General features: G+C 41.4%; 1 protein-coding gene across 1 annotated transcript in view; it reads left to right on the top strand.

Moving 5' to 3' along the window:
• Positions 1-17,677, top strand: part of LOC119793251 (synapsin-3-like) — a 152,415-nt gene that overhangs the window by 123,233 nt on the left and 11,505 nt on the right. The window contains exons 8-10 of the mRNA XM_038300325.1: positions 2,461-2,603; positions 4,499-4,573; positions 6,271-6,373. Coding sequence (XP_038156253.1) covers positions 2,461-2,603; positions 4,499-4,573; positions 6,271-6,373 — 321 coding nt within the window. The remainder of the gene's footprint in view (positions 1-2,460; positions 2,604-4,498; positions 4,574-6,270; positions 6,374-17,677) is intronic.

Genomic DNA, 17,677 nt, shown 5'->3' on the forward strand with positions numbered 1-17,677 from the left:
AAAGTTGAAGAAAGCTGTTTTCCATTATTTATTGAAGTTTAAAGAAGGAAATTCATATTTTAAATGTTTTGCCTTCACTAATCTGGAGGATTCCTGTTGGATTAAGATACTCTGGAATATTCCAGAAAGCTCAAGGGCATTTTTCTATAAAAAGACTTGCCAAGTCATGCTTGTGTTCTTATCATGAAAGAAAGTAGCTTGTTTGCTGACATTGCTACTGTTAGACTAAATAACTGTTTAACCTCAAATGTTGGTTTTACTAAGTATGTTCTTTTTATGATTATTTTAAAGTGACAGCACTGGTAATTTGGGCCGCTTTAAAGATGCCCGCCCTGCTTTTACATTTTTTTTACAATTTTGGGGACATTCTCTCTTAGTATGCTCAGTTTTCCTCCTATTTGTTACCCTTGGGTTGTTTTATATCGTCATCGCAAACAGGACTACTTTGTTCCACCGTGGAATTTATTTCACTTTATTGGTGTTTTTGGAATCTTTGTCTACAAAAGCCATGGAAACCAAAAAAATCTCCACTTTCTGAGTATTCTAAGAACAATGGCTTGAAAAATTTTCTTTCCTTGTTCAGGGCAACCTTAGTGTCAGGATTTGGTGTTGGTTTGAGGACCCAAATGCAGAGGCAAGTAGGCAGAGGTGAATTTAGGTGGGTTTAATGAAGTTTACAGGTACGGAGGCAGGAATCTAAGATCCAACAAAAATAACAACGAACCAGAACCAAGGAGACATCAGGGGAAACCAAACTCTAGGAGCCAGGGAGAGACGAGGTAAACAGACAGACGTTTGACGAGGATCCAGCAAACAGGAACTGAAGAGGGAGGCTTTTAAAGGGGACAGAGACAAAGAGAGGGCTAACGAGGGGATTGAAAACAGGTGAGGGCAGAGCAGAAAACAGAGCTGTGGAAAGAGGACACAAGAGGGCAGCAGAGGACAACAAATGGAAAACCAAGACTGTGACACTTAGTGTGAAAGTAGCCAATATGGTTCTACTTGTGGCCAAGTGCTTCATTTTTATGGCCAGCATTTCTTTTATTCTGAAGTCCCAGTCTTATTCTCTACCTCAGTAGCTAGCTTTCTGAAGGCTGTTTATTTTAAAGATAACCAGATAACTATGTAGTGACAGTAGATATTATATCATATCTCCTCTCCATAAATCCCTCACACCAAGCATGCATGCAGTGAACATGGAGAGGAATAATTCAACTTTAACAGGAAGAAACCTCTAGTAGAACCAAAATGAGTATGTGCGGCCTTTTGCTGAGGTCGGCTCGGGGTTCAAGAAGATAGAAGGAGACATACAAAAGGAATACAGAAACGCTGATCTAGAAATACTGTCTTTGTTAGAAAAGGCAGCAGGAAACCAGTTTTCATGTCAAGAAGGACAAAACAAGGTGCAAATTTAGGGGTGCAAATAACACTAATATTGCAGAGTGGGAGAATAGAGAGAGAATGAAGCAGAATGATGAAATGGGGGTCCCTATGTCCTCCAGCAGTCTAAGCCTTTAGCAGCAGAACTATAGAGATAGCTCAGGATAACCTGAGCTACTCTAACTAGAAGCTTTATCAAAAAGGAAAGTTTTAAGCCTAGCCTTAAAAGTAGACAGGGTGTCTGCCTCACGGACTAAAACTGGTAGTTGGTTCCACAGGAGAGGAGCCTGAGAACTAAAAGATCTGCCTCCCATTCTACTTTTAGAAATTCTAGGAACCACTAGTAAACCTGCAGATTGAGAGCGAAGTGCTCTGTTAGGAACATAAGGAACAATCAGATCTCTGATATAAGATGGAGCTTGGCCATTTAAGGCTTTATATGTGAGAAGGAGGATTTTAAATTCTATTCTGGATTTAACAGGAAGCCATGTATAGGCATATAAATAAACTATGCATCTTTAGTGGCAGATGTGAATTCGGTTTTGGAAACCATGACTTTTTAAATAAGTTTATAACAGTCCTCACACTCAGTTGTTTCATGATTCTCTATTAAATTATACAATTAACCAATAAATACTTTTGTATTTGTTGAACTAAGTGAAAGAAGAAACCAAGACACTGGTCTCCAGGATCTCCCTGGTAGCAGGTGCTCAAAGCTACAGAGCACATAACTTTACTTTAGAAGATGTTTTGATTTGTTAAAGCAAACGGTTTGCTGGAGATTTACCAGGTAAACGTATTTGGTGAAAAATGAATTTAACGTCAGACATGTTCTGTGTTGATTAGCTGCCACTGCGTCACTTCCCTCCAATCTGTGTTTACAGTCACAGCCCAATAACTTGATAGTGACGTAGTTCAAAGGCACCCCCAGCCATGCTTCCATCCAGGGACCCTTCATTATCCGGTCTGCATACGAGTGTGAGATTCCTGTGGGATTTGGAGCGGCCGCTGCCTGCTTTTGGCAGCCGGCGCCTTGCTTTGTAATTAGCCACCGACTAACGAGAGGCGTCTCTCCTGCAGATTAAAGTGGAAAACCAACAGGACTTCCAGGACATCACCAGTGTGTTGGCCCTGGCGGGGACCTACGCCACCACCGAGCCCTACGTCCAGTCCAAATACGACATCCGCATCCAGAAGATTGGAAACAACTACAAGGCTTACATGTAGGAGGTTTTCACACAACCAGCACCTTAAGAAAGAATCTGAGAGTCAGTTATGTAATTTGTTCCTCCTGCATGAACAGTAAGGCCATTTCAGAGAACAAAATCTACTTTCCTAATTCCATTCAAAGAAAATCCTGAGCTAAACGTAAAATGTAACTAAACCAACCTTTTCACATTTTTTAACTGACTTCAGTTTATTTTATCATGCTTAGATTTTACTGTATGACTTGGGGTAAAGAATAACTCATAACGAAAGATTGCCACCGATTTTGAATTTATTCAGTTTTCTCCACCTTTTATACCCTTAAATAAAACTTTTGTTTGTGACAAATAGTGAAAATCTGACCTTTACTGATAAATAGTAAGAAAAAGTCCTGATTAAAGTCATCCGTTAGTCATGCAGGGTGAAATATTTAGAAGAACTTTGTCTGGTCAGCCCTTATACTCAGCATGCAACACTGTGTGTTGATGAAGCCAACATTATGCACTATTAGTGATGCTTATTGATTGTAGTTTGTAACTTCTAAACATTCTGAGCCTTTGACCCCAAACATCCCAATGCAACAGACTGTGGCTATGGAATTACTTCCCTCTATATTTATTTATGCATTTAAAATGAAATATTTATTTTCAATTCTATTCAGTTTATTTCTATAGCTCCAGTTCACATCATGTCATCTCAGGTCACTTTCCAGTTCACCAGATCATCCAGTCAGTTTTCTATCTAAGGAATACCAGCTGATTGCATCGACTCATTGACTCTTCAGCAATCCCTCACACTAAGCATGCGTGTAGCGACAGTGGAGAGGAAAAACTCCCTTTGAACAGGAAGAAACCTCCAGCAGAACCAGGCTCAGTGTGAGCGGCCATCTGCTGAGGCCCACTGGGGTTCAAGGAGTCAGAAGCAGTTTTTAAACATATACATTTTTTAAATGATATTTTAATCAATTTACCACTTTAAAGGTTTAATTATTCAATAGGAAATATAATTATTTATTATGTATTTTTACAATTTAATGGAATAGTTAATATTTCCATCATGTATTGGATATATAAATTAATATATTACCAAATTAATTTTGGTCTTTTATTTCTACTAGCAAAGAACACATTTTATAAATACGAGAAACAAAAAAAAATCAAGGAATAAAACTGTGAAAAACTTCTAAATACAGATTTTAGAAAGAAGGTTTGCTTTTTTGTCAGAAAATAAATAGTATAGAAATCATTCATTATGATTTCTGGATGTTTTTTTAGATTACGTCTCTCATGGTGAAACTTCGATGACGATTTCAGACCCTCAATCAATTCTAAGCGGTAAAACTTGTAAAATAGCAGGGTGTTCAAATACTTATTTTCCTCACTATATATCTCAGAAATCACATCACAATGATTGTGAAAACCACGTCCCTCCAGTTTGGGTATCCCCCACCCTGAAAAAAAGACAAACGAATACCAAACTTTAAGTTTTTGTTCTCTCCACTTTTTCTTTATCATTCATTACTTTGTGTTGATTTTAAAAATCAAGGACATTGCAATGAAATTTAGGCTAAAAGATGCATATATAAATTCTTTATTCATCATCTGGTTTTAGCCTGAGATCCTAAATATATGTTTCAGTGATGCAGTCAGGAACAAGCATGTGTCTAACTTCACTTCCAGGCATATTTGACTCATTCCCATTTGGAATCAACAGAAAATGCAAATCATAAAATCAGTCGAGCGTGAAGAAGCAAAAAATCTTGAGTCAACACCCAGCTAATTTCCAGGTCTGCAAAGGTGAGAGCAGAGAAAAAAAAAAAAGATAAAAACTGTCTGATAACGTCTAGCTTAATGACGCAGGGCAGCTCTCTAAGTAGCAACAGCTCTATTTATTTTATGTCTATATTTTTTAGGAGAACTTCAATCTCTGGTAACTGGAAGGCCAACACCGGCTCCGCCATGTTGGAGCAGATCGCGATGACGGACAGGTGAGCCGCCCCTACAGTTTTCCTGAAAAAATCCAACACTTTGTAAAATAAACAGGAAAAAAAGTATTTTTATGACTTCCTGCTGCCTCATGACAGTACTAATCAGATTTTACAGACGTGGCTTTATAAATGTGTGTTCTTCACTGGTTAGACTTTGACAAATTTTATTGTCGTTTTGTATACACTGTGTATATAAAACAACATTTTGTTTTGTTCATTTTTCAGACAGTAAATGAGCAGCAGCTTAGCAGTGAAATAAAGTTCAGCAGTGGTCAAATGTAAACACTGTGGGAGAAAAAACAAGGTGCAAAAAACACACTAATCTGGAAGTTCAGAGCATTAATATCTATGGTGCAAATATGCAGTATTTTGGTTTGGTGTTATCAGTGTGATGGCCTCCGCAGGAAGTCCAAGCGCTACTGGGCCCTTTGGACCAGTGAGGTGGTGTTTCCAGTCCAGGTGAGGGTGTCTGTGATGAATGTGGTGCTGCTGACCACCTCTACAGCTGAGCTGTTGATGAGCAGTGGAGCGTGGTTAGGCCGGTTCTTCCTGAAGTCCACCATGATCTCCTTGGTCTTCTCCACCTTCAGGATGAGGCTGTTATCTCTGCACCACCAGCTGCTCCACCTCCTCTCTGTAGTCTAGGTCGTTGTAGTCTCTGATGAGGCCCACCACCGTGGTGTCGTCTGCAAACTTCACCATGTGATTGGTGGTGAACCTGGGGACGCAGTCATGTGTCATCAGGGTGAACAGCAGGGGGCTCAGGACGCAGCCCTGAGGGGAGGGGCTTAGACTGATGACATCAGCGGTGTTCTGTCCGACCCGGACTGACTGAGGTCTGTTGGTGAGGAAGTCTAGCAGCCAATAGCAGAGGGGTGTATTGAAGCCCAGCTGTTCCAGTTTGCCCATCAGATGCTGTGGGATGATGGTGTTGAACGCTGAACTGAAGTCCAGGAACAGAATCCGCACGTGGGTGTTCTTCTCCTCCCGGTGTGCCAGGCTCAGGTGGAGAGCAGCAGAGATGGCGTCCTCAGTGGAGCGATTCCGTCGGTAGGGGAACTGGAACGGGTGGAACGTTGGCGGCAGACTGGAGACGATGTGTTCTTTAACCAGCCTTTGGAAGCACTTCATCATGATGGGAGTCAGAGCGACAGGCCGCTAATCATTGAGGGAGGCGACCTGAGGCTTGTTTGGGACTGGAATAATGGAGGCAGACTTGAAGCATGCTGGCACTATGGATTGGTCCAGCCAGGTGTTAAAGATGTCTGTGAGGACACCAGTCAGCTGACCTGCACACTCCTTATACACCTGCCCAGGTATGTTATCAGGCCCTGGGGCCTTCCTTGGATTGACTCTCCTCAGAGTTTTCCTAACTTCAGCTACGTCCAGGTTTAGTGCCTGTCCTGGAGTTTCTACATGGCCCCCTCAGACCACACTCTGACATGCTGCACTGTTGGTTCAGCCCTGATCAGCTGGGGCTTATTGCAGGGATAAGCACGACAGATAGGGGATCTGATGGCATGAGGTGGGGGTGGGGGGCTGCTCTGAATGCATCTTTGACATTAGATTAAACCAGGTCTAGAATTTTTCTTACCCCGAGTTGCAAAGTCCACATGTTGGTAAAAATGAGGGAGCACAGTCTCAAAGATCGCCTTGTATAGATTAATGGTTGTTTTAAATGTTTTGTGTGACTCCAGGTATCGCATGTGGGTGGACTCCTGTGCCGAGATGTTCGGTGGTCTAGACATCTGCGCCGTGAAGGCTGTCCACGGCAAGGATGGCAATGACTACATCATCGAGGTCAGTGTGTTATCATTAAATAGAAAGCAAAGAGAGTTCTTAGGTTTTTCATGCTTTTGCTTTTGCCATAAATATGTTTCAGGTCCTCACAAAATACTAATATCAGACATTTAACTTGTTAATTTTTTGCTTCCTGTTTGTGTAATAAAGAACTGATGTCCAGTGTGCTGGATAACAGTCCAACAGATTAACTTTTATAGGTGCACCATCAAGGTTTCAATTGACAAATGTGTATTAAACTAAATTCACGCACATACTCATGGTGGCAAACTACATGGTAGCCAGAGCTGCACTGGGGCTCACTGACAGAAGCCAAGCTGCCGTACGCTGGCGCCATCTGTAGACAATGCAAGTGAAATGTCTTGCCCAAGGACACAAGAGCACAGAAAGCCAGAGCCGGGTCTCAAACCGACAACCCTCCGAGTACAGGGCTAACCCCTGCACCTGACAACCGTGTCGCCCCAAAACAAGAACTTTTGCTCTTCACTCTTTTTACGAAAGAAATCTACTGGAACTTTCATAGTCATTTATATATTAAAATTAAATGTGATTACCGTGGAATTTAAAATGCTTAATTTAATAAAAAAAAAGAACGTTTCTAAAAACAATTTTGTAAGATGTATTATATCAGATATAACTGGTTCTGCGTGTTTGCGCTGAACTACTTTTGGTTGATCGTAAAGCCGTATTTTCGGAAAAAAAGCTCGAGGTGGAGAAAAAGCTATAGAATGGGAAAATGCTAATTTCATCAAAAGTGTCTGGAAAACGAGGAATTCGGGACATTGCTGCAGTCTGTCAATGGTAAAGATGACGAGGATTTTGCCGTGTTTTATAAAACACGGCAAAGAGCATTAAAAGCCTTACATTAGAGCAGGGGTGCCCAACCAATCGATCGCGATCTACCAGTCGATCGTGGGCGGAGTTTCAGTCGATCGCGAGAAGTTTTACAATGTAGACCTATTTATGGCTATGCCAAAAAAACATGCATGCTGATTGCTCGGCATGGTTTGCCACGGTTGCTAGGGTGTTACTATGGACTCTAAAGCGCGAAGAGGAATCTGCAGAGATAATGAGATAATGACATCTATCACAACTGAAGGGGCTCCATCTATGGTTGGGCGCACTGCGGGATTCGTTGCTCTGTTCAAGCTGTCTGAAACTTTCCCGGATTTTTGGAGCAACCACTGCATCATTCAGCAACAGCTGTGCAGCAGTATTTTAAATATGAAGCATGTCATGGACGTTGCGATGAAGATCGCTTGCCCTGTTCGGGCCGGGAGTTTTCAGAGGCGTTTATTCCATGCCCAGCTCGAGGAGGCAGGTGCAGACCACCCTGACCTGCTGCTGCACACCGACGTCAGGCGGCTGAGCCGCGGCAGATTCTTCCAAAGATTTTTGGAACTTTGTTGTTCTTCGATTCTATATAGAACAGACGGGGCATGTAAACTTGTTCTGTATATTTATTTCCAAGCTTCCACAGAACCTTTCAGTAGCAAGCTACATTCAGAACTCCGCTCTAGCCTCCAACCTGTGACGCCACGCGCCCCATTGCATGCTGGGTATTGGAGTTCAAGAGCTTTCCGGCTCATAACACCACAGGAGCTTTTGCCCGAAATTAAAGAAACAGTCAACAACCCATTCTGCTGCATGTTACATCTTCACATCCACATAGTTTGTACTTAGTATTTTCCTATTTTTATCTGTTTTCCGGTTGAATTTTAATCCATCTGCCAGTTTCTCTGCCAATGGCAACGCCCACTGAAGTTTATCATCCTGAAATAGTGGACTTCCCTTCTCCTTCTTCCTGCTTTAAAGTCATCTTAGACAGATTTTTATTTCTCATTTGGTTTACACAAGTGTAACACAAAAATAAATTTAGTTTGGAACAGCTCTCTGGACAATTTCATCTTTTTTTAAAGTGCAGCCTTGAAAAGTAGTAAGATATTTATATATATATATATATATATATAAACAGTGATATAAACATATGACTGTAAATTTACAGTTCTAACGTTTTTTTGTTTTCTCTCTACTGCCCTGTGTGTGTGTATCAATTGTTCTATTTAGATGTTTTGACTGCACAGCCTTTGTCTGGAGATCTTGACTGCTCTTTTCTATAGTGTGAGTGAGTGAGTGAGTGAGTGAGTGATATCGTGTGAAGTTTAATATTGTTAAGTTCTGTTTTTGCAACCTATTTTTTGACACAATTGATCGTTTCCCCGTTTGTTGGACTTACTGTTTATTCTCCACCTGTGCAAATAAAAAACAAATACTGCCCATCCCTTGTGTTTGGCTTGGTAGATCTCGGCATGCCATCAAATTCAAAAGTAGATCTTGGTTTAAAAAAGGTTGGGCACCCCTGCATTAGAGTTACTCATTCCTGTAAAAACCCTGAATTTAACCCTTTTACAGAGGGTAAAGTTTTGTTTGACTACTTTTTTGTGTTTTTAAATCAAATAATCTTTTAAAATGTTCTTTTTGTTTGAACTCTGCGTAGCTTGGTCTTAAAGTGATATTTGTTCTATAATCTGACTCAAAGGAAAACCTACAGAAAGCTGTTTGGGTCTAAAACACCACAGCATTCTATGTTGTGTAAGTTTGGATACATTTGGTCAGTTTACTGAAAAACAAAGTCAGTGTGGTGGAAACGTCTTCTTGGATTTGGTTTGTTTCTTTTGATCATATCAACAAGAAGGAAAGTGACCAGTCAGGCCGAGGCCAAAAACAGCAGACATGGGCGTAACCACAGTCGGTGGCGTATGATCAAGAAAGCCTTGAGAGAATAATTAGTCTGTAGACCAAACAGTCGGCTCAATGAAAACAGCAGCGGCGGTTTAACACAACCTGCTGTGTTTATAACTACAGTAAAGCTTTTAGTTTTGACTTGTAGCTGCATGTCTGTAGACAAACACTTCTAACCAGAATTAAAGTGACTCAATAAATGTGGTTGGATGTTTCTCCCGCAGGAAAACAGCAGAAGCAACTTCTGATTAGAGGAGCTAAACACATCTAGGAAATGAAACAGCTGTTTTATAATCAGATTACTCCTAAAAATACAGTCTTATGCTGAACATAAACAGCTGAAATTGTAATTTAACAAGAAGACATTTTGAAAAAACTAAAGATAAGGAATTTATTTAAATAAAATACTTAATATTGAATAGTTACTGTATGCTAATGTAGTGTTTTTTTTACTTTTTTTTTTTTTGGTCAGATTAATTCGTGAAATTGTGTTTTAATCCTGAATGTAGGCAGGTTTGGTTTTATTCAAATAACAGATTTTAATTCATATAAAGATAACTAAAATCATTCATCATCCTTTCAATTTAAGCAAACAGAAAACAAATGATCTGAATGCTTCTATTTTCTTAACATTTAACTCATTAGTTTGGTATGCTCACTATATTTAGGGAGGGAAAAACTTAATTTAGGTCTATTTTACAAAGTAAAATCAAGGACGACCCGAATTCCCTTTTTTAAATTTATTTCCATTAAACAAGGTGTTCTAATTGCAGCATTAATGGAACAGAATCCAGCTGGATCCTGTGTAATCAGCTCTGTTGTTTTTAGAACGAGTCCTTCCTCCTTGAGGTCCTGGTCGGCCATATTTAGCCTGAAAGCACCACGTCACCCCGCTCTCTATCTGCTGCCCGGTGAGGTCAGCTGTGTAGAAAGTAAACCTCCTGCTATCTCAGCGAATATCTCACAGCTCCCTGGAGAAGCGTTGTGTCAGAGTTTGGACGAGAGAAAGAGATTACGCAGTTAAGTCGCGCTGCTTCCCCCTACCTGATGCAATGATGCAGGCTGCAGGACGCTGGCTGCTGCATCAGTCTGGAGGTCTGTGCTTTTTGTTTTTGTTGGTTGGAGAAAACAGACACCGAAATTATCCGTCATAAAAAGTTACGAGCTGCTCAGCAGCACTTCATGAACTAAAGCTGAGATCTGGTTGGTGGCACCTAATAAAGATGGTGATGTCATTTGGCATATACCCCCCCCACTGCTTGATGTAATCCAGATAGGTTCCCAGGTTATTTAATATTTCATCCATCTGACACACATTGAAATGACACATAGATGAGGATGAGTCTAGAAGCACTTTGTGCTGCAGAGTCACATTGAACCATAAACAGCAGTGACATTAATCTGACTTACTGCTAATTTCAACTTTACTACTTTAATCTGATTCCTGGCTTCAAATGTCGGACTCAGATCTGTGGATAATTACCTTCCATCAGCAGCAAAACCCTAAAACTAAATCTAATGGAGATCCTTATTTGTCCGTCAGGCAGACGCTTCGGTTAAAGACGGCTTACTGTACACTGCAAAAAATCGATCTAAAAATACATTTTTCCAAAGGGTCCAAAACTATTCGAACATGTTGGTTTAAATATGTATAATTTTCCTATTCAATTAATGATGCATTAAAAGAAAAAAAAATGGAGCTTTATTTTATAGGTCGTGTTGCAGTAGTCCAGGTGATGACATCACAGGGTTGGTGGACGGTTCAGCTAGAAGTTGAATACAGAGATAAAACCAGCTGCACCTCTTAACCGTAAAAGTTTAGTTTTAGGTTTGATGGAAGACGAAGCTGAAAGGACACTGCAACGTCTATACCACATTTCTTACGCCTTTGAGCCCATTCGCTGTGGAAATTTCCACTCATGGAGGTCATCTGCACAGAGCACGCTAGGTTGACCATGCATGTTCAAAGATGGTCCTGTAGGGGCCGCTGTCCTGCAGGTTTTAGAGGTTTTCTTGCTCCAGCAGCTGATTTCTATTGATAGCTGATGAACAGGCTTCTGCTGAACTGCAATAATCAGAATCAGCTGTTAAACCTGCAGGACAGCGGCCCTCCAGGACCAACTTTGGACATACCTAGTGCGGATGCTGCGGATGCTGTTCCTGGACTTCAGTTCAGCGTTTAACACCATCATCCCACAGCACCTGGTGGGAAAGCTGGAACATCTGGGCTTCAACACACCCCTTCGAAACTGGCTGCTGGACTTCCTCACCAACAGACCTCAGTCAGTCCGGGTCGGTCAGAACACCTCTGATGTCATCACCCTCAGCACGGGCTCCCCTCAGGGCTGCGTCCTGAGCCCCCTGCTGTTCACCCTGATGACATATGACTGCGTCCCCAGGTTCACCACCAATCACATCGTGAAGTTTGCGGACGACACCACGGTGGTGGGCCTCATCAGGGACGACAACGACCGGGACTACAGAGAGGAGGTGGAGCAGCTGGTGGACTGGTGCAGTGAAAACAGTCTGATCCTGAACGTGGAGAAGACGAAGGAGATCATCGTCGACTTCAGGAAAAACCGCCCCCACCATGCTCCACTGCTCATCAACAGCTCAGCTGTGGAGGTGGTCAGCAGCACAAAGTTCCTGGGGGTGCACATCACGGACAACCTCACCTGGACTGTAAACACTTCATCTCTAGTGAAGAGGGCACAGAAGCGCTTGTACTTTCTGCGGAGGATGAGGAGAGCCCGCCTGCCCCCGCCCATCCTCACAACCTTCTACAGAAGCACCATAGAGAGCGTTCTGACCAGCTGTCTCTCTCTGTGGTGTGGAGGCTGCAGAGCTTCTGACTGGAAGAATGTGAGGAGGGTGGTGAGGACAGCGGAAGGAATCATTGGGGCTCCTCTTCCCTCCATTAAGGACATTTCATCACAGCGCTGTGTGTCCCGAGCCCGTAATATCATCAAAGACCCCTCACACCCCCACCATGGACTGTTCTCCCTGCTGCCCTCTGGAAAGAGGTTCTGCAGCATCCGCTGCAGATCCACCAGGTTGTGCAACAGCTTCTTCCCCACTGCCATCAGACTGTTGAACCTTTGATCCACAATCCGAACTCTGCACCTATTGCACATTATCGGGCATCAAATGCTGCTGAACTTTTAACTTTTAGCCCTTTAAATTGTTCATCTCATTGTATTTTTCAATAACGCATTTTTTGCACAAATGCCATTTTGCACTGAACCACTGCAACTTGCACACTGTCTCTTATCCTCTGCACTGTTCACACTTTGACCACTGCTGCACTTTTTGTATTTTTCTATAACTCGTGCCATTTGAAATATCAATGCAACGTTCATAAGCTGTATGTAACGCAATTTCGTTCTGTATGCACCCTGTGCATACAAAATGACAAATAAAGAAGTCTAAGTCTAAGTCTAAATCCGGGCCTACGCTGTACAATTGTTTCAATCGTTGCAGCTACAGCCCAAATTGTATGACGAAAACGCAGGGTTTAAACGTTCTCAGCTCACGATGTTTGTTCTCACACTGTGACCCGATGCTCTGATGTGATCTACCCGCTCACGCTCTACGTCTAAAAACGTATACATGAGACCAGGGGTGGAATTAGGAAATTTGGGGCTGAGACACACTTAATATTATCAGCGTTCTGATGGCATTTTAGCCAAAGGTTTTTTATCAGAAACATAATTAATGTGCAAAAATAAGGAATAGTTGTATTAACCATACATGGAAACAGAGTTTTATGGGGCCCCCAGGAACTTGGGTCCCTAAGCAACTGTCTAGTATTGCCTAGAGGTAAATCCCCCCCCGCATGACACATCTGTTGAAACACTGATCGACTGTTTACCATATTAGCCAGAGCTAACATCATTAGCAGACGCTAACGTGAAATTGAAATCAAATCTAAAGATAATAAACTCTTTAAAGTGAGACTGAAGCATCTATCAGTAATTTTAACACATTGTTCTAATAAATGTTAACAGTAAACAGCCTCAGTTAGAAACTGGAACTCTTTAGCATAGCTCTATACCTGGGTTAGCATCTTCCTTTGGTCATTTTATCATTATTTCTACATTCTCATCGTTTTTAACATTATTCATTGCTGTTTGGGCTGGATTGAGCTCTGCAGCGCCTACATCGTTTTTACCCAGAATGCCTGCAAAGCTACGTCTGTTTGGCAACAAAACTAACAGCTTACTGTATTTTTTATGTATTTAATTTACAATATTACTCAAATAAAATCTGCTGTTACAAGAAATCGTGGATCCCATTAAAAAAAGTCTAGTTGCTTTGAATTCAAGCAGGTTAAAATGATAATCTGCAAATGGAATTCATATTTTTGGCTTTATAATAAGATTATTAAATATTATACACTTAAAATATGAGTGTAGTTTTTTTCTGCTTATATGGAACATTTTTATTACCTGCTCAGATCAGAGGAAATAGGCTTATTTAAAAACAAACAAACAGACAGTAGCTGTTTAATATAAGAAGATGAGCAAACTCTAAAGAATTTAGAATGTATTATTTTTTATTTTACAGTGCAGTAATGATTTTTAAGTGATGGCGTTTTTTATTTTATATTCTAAAAAGTCTTTTGACTCAGCAGAGACCAAACCAAGCAGCGACCATAAGAGATAAACTTTGTTTCCTGCAGATGCTTCAACCAGCTTCTGTTTTTCAGCCTTTATTTAAAGGAATAGTACACCCAAAACATGATTAGCCTTCATTTTCTACTCACCCCCATACTGAACAACACTCTGGAGTAGTTTTTTGATATCTCAAATGCATCTGGAGATCTGGGAGGCTTCTTGCTGTCTGCTGACATTCAAATAATGGAGGTCTATGGCGCCCGAGACAGAAAGGTCCATAAAAGTCCACAAAAAACGTGTCAATATTCCTCCATACTGCTCGTCCAATGTATTCCAAGTGTCCTGAGTGGGTAGCGTCCATAATTTACTCGAAACAAAGTCATTTAGAATGTTTTTAGGGCATAAACAGTAGTGTATAGGATTTCCTAAAAGCGCGTTCACGAGTCTACGGAAACCGCGGCAGACCAAAGCAGATGAAAGTGCGCATTCAGCGTCTGCTCTGCCGATAATGCAAGCGTAGAAGAAGAAATGTGCTGTTTACCTGTGCAAAGAAACAAACAACGAAAGAAAAATGTCTGAGGACTTCAGTGTTGAGGAAGAGCATGAGTTCTTTGCCGAGCTGAATGCGCACTTTCATCTGGTTTGGTCTGCCGGCTTCCGTAGCGTCGTGATCGCGCTTTTAGGAAATCCTATACACTACTGTTTATGCTCTAAAACATTCTAAATGACTCCGTTTCGGATGCTACCCACTTAGGACACTTGGAATACATTGGACGAGCAGTATGGAGGAATATTGACACGTTTTTTGTGGACTTTTATGGACCTTTCTGCCTTGGGCGCCATAGACCTCCATTATTTGAATGTCAGCAGACAGCAAGAAGCCTCCCAGATCTCCAGATGCATTTGAGATATCAAAAAAGTACTCCAGAGTGTTGTTCAGCATGGGGGTGAGTAGAAAATTAAGGCTAATCAAGTTTTGGGTGTACTATTCCTTTAATGCCGAAGCAGCAGGTCCTCCATGATTCAAACAGTCCACCTTCTAATGAGCTCCTAATGAAATGAGTTTTAATTAAGACTTCCAGGAATCCCTGTAAGGACAGAGGATTTGAAAAACAGTCCAGGTTAATGACAGCTGGATCCTTTGCAGCCACTTTGCTCCCTGAATCTTTGTGAGAAGAGCTGCTTTCTGCCAGCAGGTTAGTTTAATACGACTAAATACAAAAGGCAGATTTTAGATAAAGATTTATTTGATTGGGGAAAATAAGGCTCAGCTGATTAAATTTGTACTTTCATTGAGTTATACTCGTCACACAGAGATTCCTGGCAGACATGTAGAGGAAGCACCTCAGTGGAACCGGGCAACAGGAAGTAAAGCAACACAGCAAGTCTTTATTTGAAGGAATTCAATAATAGAAAAAAGCTGTAAAGGATACTTTTCTAAGGCGTTTGGACATGAGGGAGCCGCTGGTTGGAGCCATTATCCATAAATGGAGAAAACATAATAACCTTTCCCTGGAGCTCATCACAGACTCATCATGGAGGTCAGAACAGCATCCAAAGCAGGACTTATTAACCGGGTAAAACCTCTGGGACCAACCTTCCCAGAACAAAATGCTCCAATCATCTAATCTATCTCACTTATTTCTATAATGAAGAAGTAAAGTGGCCTAACAAGGAAAACCTTGGCAGAATAAATGAAATTACACACTGATCATCCCAAAGGGAGTCTTTTACTGCATGCATCTGCAGCTTTTCTTATCACATAAAACAGGCTTATAATCTATGGAGGCTCATGGAGAAGAACACATTTAGAGGCTTAACGAGAAAAGAAATCTGTAATAAAATAAAAATATCAAATAAAAAAATAATCTACAGCTGAATAAATAAAAAATTAGAAGTTTTCATCGCTGAGTAATTAACTTTACCAACAGTAATGTTTTTTGCTAGCTGCTATGGAGAACATTTTAAATTAAATAATAAAAATTTTATTTATTTCTATTCAGTTTATTTCTATAGCTCCAATTCACATTATGTCATCTCAGGTCACTTTCTAGTTCAGCAGATCATCCAGTCAGATTGATTCAAAGTTTTCTATCTAAGGAAAACCAGCTGATTGCATTGACTCATTGACTCTTCAGCAATCCCTCACACTAAGCATGCTTGCAGCGACAGTGGAGAGGAAAAACTCCCTTTTAACAGGAAGAAACCTCCAGCAGAACCAGGCTCAGTGTGAGCGGCCATCTGCTGAGGCCCACTGGGGTTCAAGGAGACAGAAGCAGACATAGAAAAAGAAGCATAGATACAAAAGGCAACTGTCAACCAGCTCCACAGGCGGCCCCGTCCAGGAAACACACAGCCAGGCAGACGAGCTCCGAGCCAGCTCCCATGTCAGAGGATGAAGAGAGCACATCCAGTTAGTCACAGTCAGAGAAACAGGACTACGCTGGAAAACAGGCCAAGCTCCAACATCTAGAAACAAAGGTGTTGATGGCAGCAGCACAGCTGATATTTCTCTCCAGGATGGAGTCACAGCCAAACAGGGACAGACCAGATGAAGCTACCATGAGAAAAAGCAGAGAGAGCAGAACGTTAGAGATTGAACTAACAGATTCTGCAGAGTGTCGGGCATACATGGTACACTTTTTTTCAATTGTTGCACGCAGCTACAGCTCAAACTGTATGAGTTCACAGCTCACAGTGTTTGTTCTCACACTGTATGTCTAAAAACCAGGTGGGACTCAGTGTGGAGGGATGACGCTACTTTGACTCGTTTATCAAGAAGAAGAAGAACTCCCTTGTTTGCACATGCTCAGTGCATGAGGTTCTGGTAAAGCAGCTCGTGGCTCTGCTTCAACAGCAGGATTTAGTTGCACTGATCCCAGTATGGGGCGGGGCCCCGATCCAGCACTAAAATGGTGGTATCGGTATCAGTGAGTACCAACCAGTAGAGCACCGATACCATTTTAGAGCCAAACGTTTCTTCAACTATTGTCACCCATTCCAGGTAGGCAATAAAAGTTCTACTGGATTCACTATGTGTTAGTCTATTTCCTGCTTCACAAAGGAAGGCAGCAGCTTGACGAAGCCATGATGGCAATTACAGGTGCTGGTCATAAAATTAGAATATCATGAAAAAGTAGATTGATTTCAGTAATTCCATTTAAAAAGTGAAACTTGTATATTATATTCATACATTACATACAAACTCATATATTTCAGATGTTTATTTTGTTTAATTTTGATGATTACAAATGACAACAAATGAAAATCTCAAATTCATCATATCAGAAAATTAGAATATTGTGAAAAGGTTCAAAATTGATGGCCCCTGGTGCCACACTCTAATCAGCTAATTAACTCAAACCACCTGCAAAAGCCTTTAAATGGTCTTTCAGTCTAGTTCTATAGGCTACACAATCATGGGGAAGACTGCTGACTTGACAGTTGTCCAAAAGACGACCATTGACACCTTGCACAAGGAGGGCAAGACACAAGAGGTCATCGCTAAAGAGGCTGGCTGTTCACAGAGCTCAGTGTCCAAGCACATTAATAGAGAGGCGAAGGGAAGGAAAAGATGTGGTCGAAAAAAGTGTACAAGCAGGAGAGATAACCGCACCCTGGAGAGGATTGTGAAACAAAACCCATTCAAAAATGTGGGGGAGATTCACAAAGAGTGGACTGCAGCTGGAGTGAGTGCTTCAAGAACCACCACACACAGACGTATGAAAGACATGGGTTTCTGCTGTCGCATTCCTTGTGTCAAGCCACTCTTGAACCACAGACAGCGTCAGAAGCGTCTTGCCTGGGCTAAAGAGAAACAGGACTGGACTGCTGGTGAGTGGTCCAAAGTCATGTTCTCTGATGAAAGTAAATTTTGCATTTCCTTTGGAAATCAAGGTCCCAGAGTCTGGAGGAAAAGAAGAGAGGCACTTCATCCACGTTGCTT

Source organism: Cyprinodon tularosa, unplaced genomic scaffold (genome assembly GCF_016077235.1).
Source record: "Cyprinodon tularosa strain WSP-4 unplaced genomic scaffold, ASM1607723v1 ctg447, whole genome shotgun sequence".
Taxonomy (NCBI): Eukaryota; Metazoa; Chordata; class Actinopteri; order Cyprinodontiformes; family Cyprinodontidae; genus Cyprinodon; species Cyprinodon tularosa.